Source organism: Muntiacus reevesi, chromosome 13 (assembly GCF_963930625.1).
Source record: "Muntiacus reevesi chromosome 13, mMunRee1.1, whole genome shotgun sequence".
NCBI classification, from domain to species: domain Eukaryota; kingdom Metazoa; phylum Chordata; class Mammalia; order Artiodactyla; family Cervidae; genus Muntiacus; species Muntiacus reevesi.
The window spans coordinates 6,901,802-6,915,090 of NC_089261.1; the positions used below are offsets into that span (position 1 = coordinate 6,901,802).

Below are 13,289 nucleotides of genomic sequence, written 5' to 3' on the forward strand. Positions count from 1 at the left end.
AACACGATTGGTCTGGACAGTTAAAAAACGTCCATGTCATAACAAAGGAAGAAAAAACAGTGAGGTTCTGTTCTAGATGAAAGGCAATGAAAGAGGCATAGGAAACAAGTGAACCACGTGTCACGTGTGATCCTGGAGTTTAAATAATAATCGCTTCAAGGACGTGTTTGGGACAACTAGATGCACGTGGGAGCTTACATGTTAGGTAATACTACACATTAGTTAACATTGCAGTTCACTGGTGTGAAGGTGCTCGGGCACGGTGACCGTGAGGTGCTCGGGCACAGTGACGGTGAGGGTGCTCGGGCACGGTGACGGTGAGGGTGCTCGGGCACGGTGACCGTGAGGGTGCTCGGGCGCGGTGACGGTGAGGGTGCTCGGGCACGGTGACCGTGAGGGTGCTCGGGCACGGTGACGGTGAGGGTGCTCGGGCACGGTGACCGTGAGGGTGCTCGGGCACGGTGACGGTGCTCGGGCACGGTGACAGTGAAGGTGCTCGGGCGCGGTGACGGTGCTCAGACATGGTGACTGTGAAGGTGCTCGGGCACGGTGACGGTGTTCGGGCACAGTGACTGTGAAGGTGGTCGGGCATGGTGACGGTGCTCGGGCACGGTGACTGTGAAGGTGGTCGGGCATGGTGACGGTGAGGGTGCTCGGGCACGGTGACGGTGAGGGTGCTCGGGCACGGTGACTGTGAAGGTGCTCGGGCACGGTGACGGTGAGGGTGCTTGGGCACGGTGACTGTGAAGGTGCTTGGGCACGGTGACGGTGCTCGGGCATGGTGACCGTGAGGTGCTCGGGCATGGTGACTGTGAAGGTGCTCGGGCACGGTGACTGTGAAGGTGCTCGGGCACGGTGACTGTGAAGGTGCTCGGCACGGTGACCGTGAGGTGCTCGGGCACGGTGACTGTGAAGGTGCTCGGGCATGGTGACTGTGAAGGTGCTTGGGCACGGTGACGGTGCTCGGGCATGGTGACCGTGAAGGTGCTCGGGCATGGTGACTGTGAAGGTGCTTGGGCATGGTGAAGGTGCTCGGGCGCGGTGACGGTGAGGGTGCTCGGGCACGGTGACTGTGAAGGTGGTCGGGCACGGTGACCATGAAGGTGCTTGGGCATGGTGATTGTGAAGGTGCTCGGGCATGGTGACGGTGCTCGGGCATGGTGACCGTGAGGTGCTCGGGCACGGTGACTGTGAAGGTGCTCGGCACGGTGACCGTGAGGTGCTCGGGCACGGTGACTGTGAAGGTGCTCGGGCATGGTGACTGTGAAGGTGCTCGGCACGGTGACCGTGAGGTGCCCGGGCACGGTGACTGTGAAGGTGCTCGGCATGGTGACCGTGAGGTGCTCGGGCACGGTGACTTTGAAGGTGCTCGGGCATGGTGACTGTGAAGGTGCTTGGGCATGGTGACCGTGAGGTGCTTGGGCATGGTGATCGTGAAGGTGCTTGGGCACGGTGACGGTGCTCGGGCACAGTGACCGTGAGGTGCTCGGGCACGGTGACCGTGAAGGTGCTCAGGCATGGTGACCGTGAAGGTGCTCGGCACGGTGACTGTGAGGTGCTCGGGCACGGTGACTGTGAAGGTGCTCGGGCACGGTGACCGTGAAGGTGCTCGGGCATGGTGACCGTGAAGGTGCTTGGCACGGTGACTGTGAGGTGCTCGGGCACGGTGACTGTGAAGGTGCTCGGGCATGGTGACCGTGAGGTGCTTGGGCATGGTGACCGTGAAGGTGCTCGGGCACGGTGACCGTGAGGTGCTCGGGCACGGTGACTGTGAAGGTGCTCGGGCATGGTGACGGTGAGGGTGCTCGGGCATGGTGACTGTGAAGGTGCTCGGGCATGGTGACTGTGCTCTGATTCCAGGAGATGCTCCTTGTTCTTAGTTAGTGCCTGTTGAAGTACTTTGGAGTAAGTACCCTGAAGTCTGCGGGGCTTTCCTGGAGATTCAGATTGTAAAGAATCTGCCGGCAATGCAGGAGGCTTGGATTCAATCCCTGGCTTGGGAAGATCCTCTGGAGAGGGCAATGACAACCCACTCCAGTACTCTTGCCTGGAGAATCCCATGGACAGAGGAGCTTGGTGGGCTGTGGTCCTCGGGGTTGCAAGAAGTTGGACACGACTGAGCGACTAACACTTCACTTGACCCTGAGGTCTGCAGTTTACTTTTAAATGTGGGGGAGGGTTGGGGAGGGAAAAAAGAGGAAAGAGAAAGCACACAGGTCACAACAAAATGAAGGTAAATATGAGCACTGTTCTGTACATTTCATCTTGAGGAGGGATGGTGTCTTCTGCATCCCTGGAACGTAAGGGCTCAGTTAAGATGCTCAGGGTAGCCTTGTTTGAGGGCTTAAGGCTGCTTGGACGCTCGCTGCCACTTTCCAGCTGGGTGACACTGGGCTGGCGACTGGCCCTCTCTAAGCTCCACTTCTGGCTGCAAATGACGACCTTACTGAGCACCTAATGCTGTGGGGGGATGGAAGGGAGGGGAGTGAATGAGACAAGGTGCAGATGGTGTGAGGAGCTTGGGTAGGCGCTATTTGAGCCAAGGGAAAATGGACCCATCGTGCCCACAGGAGGCGTCCGTGCACACAGGAGGCGTCCGTGCACACAGGAGGCGTCCGTGCACACAGTAGATGCCTAGGGAGGATCAGATCCCCCCTTCTCCCTCAACACCCCAAGGTGAGCTACAGTTTGAAGCCACTTTCTGCTGCCCCTGGTCCCCTGCCAGGGCACCTGGGAGCCTCCAGCCTCCCGTAGGCTGGTGGAGACAGGTGTCCCCCGGTCACTGGGCGCTGCTGTCCACCCAACTGTCCTTCCTCCAGCCTGAGCCCAGAACCACCCTTCCCACCGCCACATCTGGGGTCTCCTGGCGATAAGCAGGAGGGAATCGGAAAGCTATTAGCTAAACTTTTCTCTGGCCATCCCCTCCCTCTCCCTGGCCGCTCTGCCCCGACTTCCTGGCAGGCAAGCGCTCTGGCTGCTATTTCATCTGGAATTACTGGAATCGCACTGTCTCCTGTCAGCTTCCTCTCCTCCCTCCCCCAGCTCTCCTGGAAGGCGGGAGGGCTGAGTGGTGGAGCTGCCAGGGCCCTGCACCAGCCAGCGCACAGGCACCCCGCACACGCACAGCCAGGCATGCGGACCCCTCCGCCTCCCACCGTCTCCTTGTCTGTGTGTCTTGCTTTCCTTTCCCCTCCCCCTCCGTGTGCTGTGGTCCTAGAGACCCCCCGATGCTCACCCCCTCCCTCTCCCCTGCTGTTGTTCTCCGGCACTGTATCTCTGGGTCCCCACCTTCTCCAGCACTTTCTATCTCCCACGCTTGATCTTCCTTTTTCTTTGCCTTTGTCTCTTCAAGAGCAATTTCACCCCAATTTCTATATATGCTAAAGGCAACGTTCCCTGTGCAGGATTTAGGATCGATGTTTTCCGGGCCACACACCTGAGTTCAAATCCCAGCTCTGGCTTCACCAATGGGTGTGTGATCTTCCTTAACTCTTCTGTTGTTCAGCAGCCTCACTTCCACCCTGAGAATAACAAGAGAACCTCCCACATGAGGTTCCTGAGTTGTTACAAAGTGACACAGTCCAGGGTCAGAATCCATCCTGTGCACCTCCGTCTGCAGAGCCTTGCTCTGCCTCTCTTCAACCTCCATCTCCTTCAACACCCTTTTCTTCCAAACGCAAAGCTCCATTCCCCTCCCCCTTGAGTGTGGGTAGACTCTGCAATTTGCTACTAAGGGGGAAAAATGTGGCAAAAGGGACAGTGGTCCCTGAGACTGGTCCTAAGAGGCACTGGAGCTCCCCTCTGCTTTCTTCTGGGTCATTCAGAAGAGCGGGACCAGCTGCCATGCGGTCGGCTGCTCAAGCAGCTTCCTGGAGACGTATAAGGTGGAAGGAATGGAGCCCCCCTGCCCACGGTGGGCATGAATTTGCCAGGCATGGTTGTGTACCACCCTGGAAGCGAACCCTTCAGCCCCGGTTGAGCCTTCAGATGAGACAGCAGCCTGGCTGACATCTTGACTGCAACTTCACAGGAAACCCTAAGCCAGAGTCACACGGCAGCACAGAAACGGGGCCACTATCTTAGGGAATTCCTTCCAATGCAGGGGGCCCGGGTTCAGTCCCTGGTCGGGGAACTAGATCCCACATGCCACAACTCACAGTTCACAAGCTGCAACTAAACAGCCCGCATACCACGACGGAGGTTGAAAATCCCACCTGCCATACCTAAGATTCCCACAGCCAAATGAAGAAAAAGAAGTACGCTTTAAAAAAAAAAAAAAAAACCAGATAATTAACACACTCTCGATTCCTTTACTCTAAGACCATACTTAATTTTGTTCACAGATTCTTGCCCTTCTCTCTGACGAGATGGCAAGTTCTGTTCGGGCAGAGGCTGTATCTGTGCAGATCCTCGATGTGCCCCTGCAGCCCCGCACACGGAGTTCGCTCAGTAACACGGGGATCGTGAACGGAGGTCAGCGAGTCCAGGCTCGGCCCCAGCAGCCTCTCTCCTGTGGATCTCAGCCTCCGTAGGGAAGGCAGGGATGCCTGCCCAACTCCCTTTTCTCTCTGTGGTGGATTTCTTGCACTTTCTGTGGCTTTCTGCTCGGTTTTACTCCTGGATACCTGGCAGAGAGGGGACAGCACAGCTGAGGAGGCACCCGTGGGAGGAAGGGCTCTGCGTGCTTTCTCCTCTAATAGGCTGTGTCCAAAAAAGATAGCTCCCCTTCACAGCAGGGACAAAAGTAGCCCGAGCCAGCGCGGGATGCTGCTGGAGGTGGGAGGCGGGTGCTGCATGGCTGAGGACCGGGGATGCTCTGCTCTCTCTGGGCGGCCCGAAAGGTGGCCACTCTGATAACTCGCCCCCATGTGAACCACACCCTCTCGTTCATTTATACATCCTTCCAGCCTGTCAGCTGTTAATGCATTGTCTACTGATGGCTGCTGATCTGTTTATATCTCTGTGAATTCAATCACTCATCCTACACCTTTATATCAATGTGTGTGTGTGTGTGTGTGTGTGTGTGTGTTAGCTGCTCAGCCATGTCTGACTCTTTGGAACTCCATGAACTGTAGCCCACCAGGATCCTCTGTCCATGGAATTCACCAGGCAAGAATATTGGAGTGGGTTGCCATTCCCTTCTCCAGGGGATCTTCCTGACCCAGGGATCGAACCCATATCTCCTGCATTGCAGACAGATTCTTTACTCTCTGAGCCACCAAGGAAGCCCTTATTATTATATTGATAATATATATTATATTGATAATAACTATTATCAATACTTATTAATAAATCTAGGCATCCACCCATCCTGCATTCCTATTACCATCCATATACTTTTATTTATTTATTTTAAATATGTATTTATTTTTGGCTGTGGTGGGTCTTTGTTGCTTGGGGAGTGGAGACGACTCTCTAGCTGCAGTTTGCAGACTCTCATGACGTGGCTCTCTTGTTGCGGAGCACAGGCTCCAGGGTGTGGGCTTCCGTAGTTGCAGGGTGTGGCCTCAGTAGCTGTGGCTCCCAGGCTCACTAGGGGTGGTGCAAGGGTTTAGTTACCCCTCGGCATGTGGGATTGGGATACTCCTGGACCAGGGATTGAACCCGTGTCCCCTGCACTGGCAGATGGATTCTTTACCACTGAGCCACCAGGGAAGCCCGCCATCCCTATATTTTTAACTTCATCCAAACATCCTAGTGCCCTTAATGTTAACTGATGACACGATTCACCTAACCCTGTGTCTATTTATTATGTATTTTCATTCACTCACTATTCTCAATAAGCCTGCAATTCAGTTCAGACTCCCAAGTATTCACTCTGAGCCTCCTCTGCATGAGGTGCTGTGTCAGGCTCTGGGATTACGGGGTGGACAAGACAGACCTGGTCCCCACCACACACAAGTTACCCGAATAATTTCCTTGGGTGTGGGTGAAGTGCTGGTCGTGGGGGATCCGGCAGTGAGGACAACATCCCTGTTCTCTGAAGAGCCATGATGTGTGGGGCTGTGGCAGCGTGAACACGGTGCAGGATCCCAGATCTGTTGCCAGCTCTCCCACCAGATTCCTTAACCTTGCTGAACCTCAGTTTCTTCCTCTGGGAAATGGGGACATCGCACACACACACACACATCACGTGTGACCTCCGGGTGAACATGTGAGTGCAGTGAGGCAGTGCCTTTGAAAACTCTAAGGGGCACTGCATTTGTGAGTGTGTGTGTATGTGTGTGAGTGTGTGATCTCTTTTGGGTTTCCTGTCACATATGCATCACCCCAGGTGGGGTCATCTCTGGCATTTTGCAGATAGTAGCTGGTATCCTGCCTCTGTAGTCTTGAGGATGCTATGAATCCAGGGGTCCCTAGGGAACTCAGAGTCCTTCCTCCTCAGGGGCCCGGGAGATATTTCTTATCTATTTCATCAGGGGACTTATTTAGATGACTTTAAACTTCCCAGGTGGCGCTAGTGGTAAAGAACCTAACTACCAAAGCAGGAGACCTAAGAGATGCGGGTTGGATACCTGGGTCAGGAAGATCCCTTGGAGGAGGGCAGGGTACCCCGCTCCAGTATTCTTGCCTGGAGAATCCCATGGACAGAGGAGCCTGGCGCGCTACAGTCCACGGGATCTCAAAGAGTCTGACACGTCTCAGCGACTAACACTTTCACTTTGTGGTTTATGAAGCAAGCTCAGGGCTTCAGCTCACGTGTGTGATTGAGGATGGGGACATCCCTGAGCCCCATTGTCCACCAAGGCCCCGGCCTTGAAGCAGGAGGGGTTCCTAGAGCTGGTCTAGCCCAGGGGCCTCAGATTGAGCGCGGCAGGCTGGCAACTCTGATCTGGTCCAAATCGATTTTGAATATTCCAGACCCAGTGGAGCCACATGGAGAAGCTGGTGAGAAAGCTGGGGACCTGGGGCCCCCTGGAGGGAGCCAAAGGGGATCGGCGTTCCCACTGCTCTGTTCATCCCTCCCTCACCTGCTTCCTCCTTCCCAGCCCATCCTGGACCCCGCACATGCTCCAGAATAAGCCCACAGTGGTTCACGAAAGTGTTAGTCACTCAGTCGTGTCTGATTCCTGTGACCCCACAAACTGTAGCCCGCCAGGCTTCTTTGCCCATGGGATGCTCCAGGCAAGAATACTGGGGTGGACTGCCATTCCTTTCTCCAGAGGATCTTCCCGACCCAGGGATCGAACTCAGATCTCCTGCATTGCAGGCCGACTCTTTACTATTTGAACTACAGGGAAGTTTACTTCGCACAGGCTGTTCTTTATTCCTAAAATTCCCTTCCCCTCACTTCCTACCCAGATAATCCCGAGTCATCTCTCAAGTCTCCATCTAAGATGACATTCTGGGAGAGGCTCCCCTGACCCGTCCAGGAACAGAGAGACGGGGGCGTTCCTGCCTTGTCGTCCCACAGGCCACCAGACCCCCACGAAGAGCCCTCATGGGTCTGCCTTGAGGCTGTCTGTATCTGCTTGCTTCTCCGCCTCTCCCCCTGGCCTGCGGGGCAGGGGGGTGGCGGGGCTGGAGTCTTGGTGTGGGCCCCGTTCACTCCGGGTCCTTAGGTCCCAGGATAACAAGAGCATAGAGATGTGTCCAGAGGTGGGTTTTGTTTTTTTTTTTTTTAGTGAATGAGGAAAGTGGGAGAGAAAGAAAGAAACAGAGAGAGAAAGAGATACAGGAAGGAAGGACAAGGGGAGGCACAGAGGGAGGACTGGGAAGAAAAAGAAAGAAAATTTGGTGCACAAAACCATGGGCCTCATTTCTTTCCAGCCAGGGTAACTTTTACAGCGCCATCATGGGAATAAGCCTCAGAAAAATTAAGATAGTTCCCTGAGGTCCCCCCGGCAGGTGAGAAGCAGGGCCCACCCTTGGTGCTCTTTTGCTGTCAAATAGACCACGCTTGGCAAAGAGGAGGGACCCGGAGTTGGAGTCTGGAGGTCCGGCTTGCAGGTCCCTCTGGGGCCACAGAGAAACCCTGTTCTCCTCTCTGGGCCTCAGTTTCTGTATCTGTAAAGTGGGAGAAGCAGCGTCCAGATGCCTGTTCTGGGGATGGCCGGGGGCACATTCATGGAGAAGGGGAGCCTGGGTGGGAGACAGGACACATTCTAGACAAAGGCAGGGGCGCTGGACCCAGCGGGCTGGGGAACAGGAGGGAAAGAGGCTGGAGCGCCGGCGGCAGGAAGTGGAGGCCGGGGGGAGCCCTGCATGTCCAGGTGGGGCCCATTCCTCTCTTCGACCTTGGCTCTGACCTCAAGATGTTTCCCCACCTCTGGGGATCTGAACGCACAATTCCGTCCCTCCAGATCTGCGAAGAAAACGTCTCCTGGCCCCGGTTGCATTGCACTCTCCAAGCCAAATCTCTGAGCTCAGTTCACTCGAGGCAAAATATTTGGACACCAGGAAAGCATTAAGTCATCGGTGGGGTTTTTTTTTCCGCCTTTTCCACTTGCGTCCGTTTGTTTCTTGCAGGGTTGCCTGACACCAGGCAGCCTTGAACTTGGTCCTGTTCCCTCCTCAACAGGGACCTGGGGCTCAGCCCAGGGCGTGAATCCTGGAGCAGAGGCCTGCCTGGTGGCCAAGACGGCGGCGGGTGCTGGGGAGACCCTGAGGGCCTTTAGGGGAAGTGAGAAGGGCGGAGCAGGCCCCTCAAAACCCCAGCAGACTGTTCCCCCAGCATGCAGACTGATCAGCGGATCAAAAGAGCAACTTACTTGGAGAAAACACCCCCTGCTAGCTCCACCCAGGACAGTGATGAGCCCGGGGGTCCTGGACCTGAGAGACCCGCCAGGCTCTGCCTCTTCCGGCCTTGCACAGGTCACTTCGTCTCTTTTGCATCTCTGATTTTGGATTGTTGTGATGGCTGCCCGGTGGAGCAAATAAAAACATGTTTGAATTTCAGAGACGATGAATAGTGTTTTTAGAGTAAGTATATCTCATGCAACATTTGGGATATACTTACACTAAAAAAAAAATACTCTGTTGCTCTGAAACGCAAACTTAATGGAGCATCCTGTATGCTATCTGGCTCCTCCAGCTGCTGTAAGAATAAAGCGAAATGATGTGCACATAAACTTCCTGGCGTGCCCAGCTCCACAGGAAGTGACCGAACCCCAGTAGCCATTTCTATGAGTCAAACCAGGAATACTAAGTATTAAACATGGATGCTAATTAGTACTAGCTAGCTGTTACTTAGCGAGTTGTTAATATTAGCCAGATCAAACCAGACGATCCTAAAGGAAATCAACCCTGAATATTCATCAGAAGGACTATTGCTAAAGCTAAAGCTCCAATATTTTGGCCACCTGATGCAAAGAGCCGACTCACTGGAAAAGACCCTGATGCTGGGAAAGATGGAAGGCAAAAGGGGAAGCGGGGGGGCAACAGAGGATGAGATGGTTAGACAGCGTCACTGATTCAATGGGCATGAATGTGAGCAAACTCCAGGAGATGGTGGAGGAGCCTGGCGTGTAGCCGTCCATGGGGTCGCAAAGGGTCGGACACGGCTTAGAGACTGAACAACAGCAACAGTCATTCTTAGTTCATGTTAGCTAATATTAATGAATTAATATCAAAATGAAAACACATCATTTACTGGGTAGTCACTGTACCTGAGACACGCCCTTTGCATTATTTCCTTTGCATCAGAGCACGAAGGGCAGGAAGCGAGAGCGCCGTCTCCGTTTTACTGCAGCGAATCCCAAGACCCGGACAGACGAAGTGCTGCATGAGCTGTGACCTAGACGGTTAGCAGTCTGGAGGGCTGTTCTGAGAGCCCTGCCAAGGTCCCCTCCTCGACGACCTCACTGACTCTGCGGACCATTGGTCTCCTGTGACAGAGATCTCTATTTTGCAAACAGGGGGACAGAGCCCTAAGTCTCGCCCAAGGTCACACAGTTCATCAGTGGCTGAATAAAGCTTCACCCCAGGCAGCCTGGCTCCATCTCGACCCCAGGCTGCCTCTCCAGCCTCCTATACAGAGAGGATGAGGGCTTCCCTGGCAGTTCAGGGGTAAAGAAGCGGCCTGCCAATGCAGAAGACTCGGATCCGATTCCTGGGTCGGAAAGGCCCCCTGGAGGGAAGGCAACCCACTCCAGGATTCTTACCTGGGAAATCCATAGACAGAGGAGCCTGGTGGGCTACAGTCCATGGGGTCGCAAAGAGCCAAAAGCGACTTAGCGATTAAACAACAGCAAACTGGGAAATAGGTTCCAAAACAAGACGGGGTGTGCGGCACAAGTGCCGGGGCATGTCACTAGCTGTATCTCATTTAATCTTCCCTCTTCCCACTTCAGATGGGGCCAGAGGGGGGTGCTGGAGGGACCTGGGGTTGCTCAAAGGATAGAGGAAGTGGGTGGGAAGGGGTCAGCAGATGGAGTCCAGGTAACCACTTCTTCTTCTTCTTCTTTTTCTTTTTTTTTTTTTTTTTTTTTACCACTTCTTCTAACAGAGAAATTCTAACACTTCCTAGCTGTGTGACCTTGGGCAAGTTACTTGGCCTCTCTGGGCCTGGGTCTCCTCTCTGCAAAAGGGGTGTGATAACCAGACTTTCCATTAGGACTGCTGTAGTCACAAAATGGCTCAGTCCATGATAATTGCTTAGCACCGTGCCTCCCAGAACATAGACACCACAAAATAAATGTGAGCAGTTGTGGTCATGTTTATGCATCTGTCTTAGTTTGGGCTCCTTCAGGGCTGAGCTTGAGATGAGGACTCCAGAGCAGGTGGCTCCTGTAGTGGGGTGAACTCAGGATGGCCACACAGAGGGATGGGCAGGGGGACAGGGAAGGGAAGAAACCAACACAGATGTGCGAACCAGCAGAGGTCTGGTTTGGACAACTGGAAGCTCAGGTCCTGCTGGGGGTCTCCTGGGGACTGTATGAGGGCATGCCTCAGAGCTGTCCCACCCTGGGCCGAGGAAGCTGGGGTATTTATCCTCCAGCTCCTGTCAGCTATTGGTTGAGGGCTGCTCCCAGGAACGTGAGCTCCCCAACATCCCTGGCCTGACCCCCTGCTCAGGCTGTGAACCTGGAGAGAGCGCTTGGGCAAAGGCAGTAGCCGGCTATAGGGCCAGGAGGCTTGGGGACAGTGAGTGACCAGCAGACCTGGGCAAGGCACTGACCACATCTATTCAGCACCTCTGGATGGTTGGATTTAATTCAAAGTGAAAACATCTTTGAGACTTCCTTGGTGGTCCTGTGGTTAAAGATTTACCTGCCGGTGCAAGGGACATGGGTTCGACCCCTGGTCCAGGAAGATCCCACTTGCCATGGAGCAACCGAGCCCTTGCATCACAACTACTGAAGCCCTGGTGCCTAGCGCCCACGGCGTGCCACCAGAGAAACCACGGCAGTGAGAAGACTGCGCTCCGTAACTGAAGGGCAGGCTCTGCTTGCTGCAACTAGAGAAACCCCTGGGCGGCAACAGAGACCCAGGGCAACCGAAGAGTAAAAGTACCCAAATAAGATTTAAAAAGCACCCTCTGCTAAAACGGTAACAAGACCACAACAGTAACACCAGTTCAGGCTAAAAACCAGGGACTTGATTTGACACCCAGTCCAGTGCTCTTTTCCAAAGACGGGGTGCCTAGCTGTCCAGAGACGCAGCCCAGACCTACCTCTGCTGCAAGAAGGATGTGCGGCAGCTATTGGAGTTCCAGGAGCTGGAGCTGCTGAGGGAAGAGGATGCTGTCTGACCTGCAGGCCAGCACATCCCACTGAGGCAGAGGAGCACCCATAACACAGGCCGGATGTCCAGCAGTGGCTGGCTGAAGACAGGGCCTGTCGGGGACCAGAACTCAGCTGTGATTTAGCTTCTGAGCCAAGGTTGAAAAGCAAAAAGAGGAGAGGCAGCTCCATCCGACTGGACAAAAGTACTCTCTATGTAGTTGGGCCACCAGTGAATCCACCCACCCTGGAGAAAGAAGAGGATTACTATTTAGATTACTTATTAAAGTATCTTCCATGGGTCTGTTGCTTTTATATGGATCACCTCATTATGTCCCCCCACCCACTTAAACATAGGTATTGCCTGTATGCCCATTTTCATAATGGGCAAGTAAGAGAGAAAGCAACTTACTTAAGGCTACACAGCAAGCAATGGTCAGAGCTGGGATGAGAACCCAGAACTAGTAATAAGCAGCCTCCTCCCCAACACGGGCAATGGGAATTAAAGTTGCTTGAGGTCACTCTGGGGGTCAGTGAAGCTCAGTGGTTGGCCTGGAGCCTCTGGGATCAGATGACTTGCCTCATTTCCAGACTCTCTGGTCTTCACTGGCTATGTGCTTCATCAAGTGACATGAGCTCTCTGGGACTCAGTTTCCTTCTCTCTCAAATGGGGACGTGAAGACTAGGTGCTTTCCTGGGTTGTTATCAGAGCAGTCAAGTCTCTAGAGTAACTGATGCTCCAAAAGTATTCCATCCCTCTGGGGGTGGACCGATATTTTGCAGGGGATCTTGGAGGCAGAAAAAAATGTGCTTTCAATGGTGGGAGCCCAGTCGTGATGAAGGTCAGATGTGAGAGGCCTGCTAAGCCCGCCTGTGGGCCTGTCCCAGCTCACCACCAACCCCTTTCGGAGGCTCCTTTCTCCCAGGGCTTCTTAGTGGGAATCCTGGGTTCCCACCCAGAGCAGGTGGCAGACAGCTTCCTTGGCATCCTGTCACCCAGCAGGCCCTCGCTACATGGCATGCAGGTTCTGTCCTAAGCACCTCCCTGAATTTTCAACTACAACCCCTGAGCGAGAGGCTCTTAATGTTGCCATTTTACATGGGAGCAAACCTAGGCTCAGAGAGGCAAGGTCCTGTCAGCTACAAATTGGCACTTGCCATTAGCACTTGCCATCTCTAGAAGGATTAAATCATGAGCTGCTGCAGCTGCTGACTTTCAACACCCCTGATAGGAGTTCAGGGTGGGAAGCAGAAATGAGGCACTCTGTGCTCTGGGAAAACTTGGCAGAACAGGTCTTCAGATAGTTGGATATTTTCAGGAGATGATTTGTGAGTCCAGTTCTTGTATCTCCTCATATCTAGAAAAGTGCTAAAATCCTTCACACTGATGTCTACTACTCGTGACTAACAGCAACCTTCATGGGACTAGCAGAAACTTGCAAAAAAATATGTGCTTGGGACTCCCCTGGCCATCCAGTAGTTAAGACTCCTCACTTCCAAAGCAAAGGAGATGGGTGGAATTCCTGGTCAGGGAACTAAGATCCCACATGCCACTTGGCAATAAAGAAATAAATAAAGGTCATCATAGATCACTCCTATCTTTTTTTAAAGAAAGAAACTGACTGC

At 53.9% G+C, this 13,289-nt stretch overlaps 1 protein-coding gene across 1 annotated transcript; it reads right to left on the reverse strand.

The window, feature by feature from the left end:
* Positions 1 to 235: 235 nt before the first annotated feature.
* LOC136145455 (uncharacterized) lies at positions 236 to 1,813 on the reverse strand. The gene has a single exon (XM_065903784.1). It carries the CDS (start codon positions 1,811 to 1,813, stop codon positions 236 to 238), a length of 1,578 nt encoding a protein of 525 aa, XP_065759856.1.
* Positions 1,814 to 13,289: the final 11,476 nt, after the last annotated feature.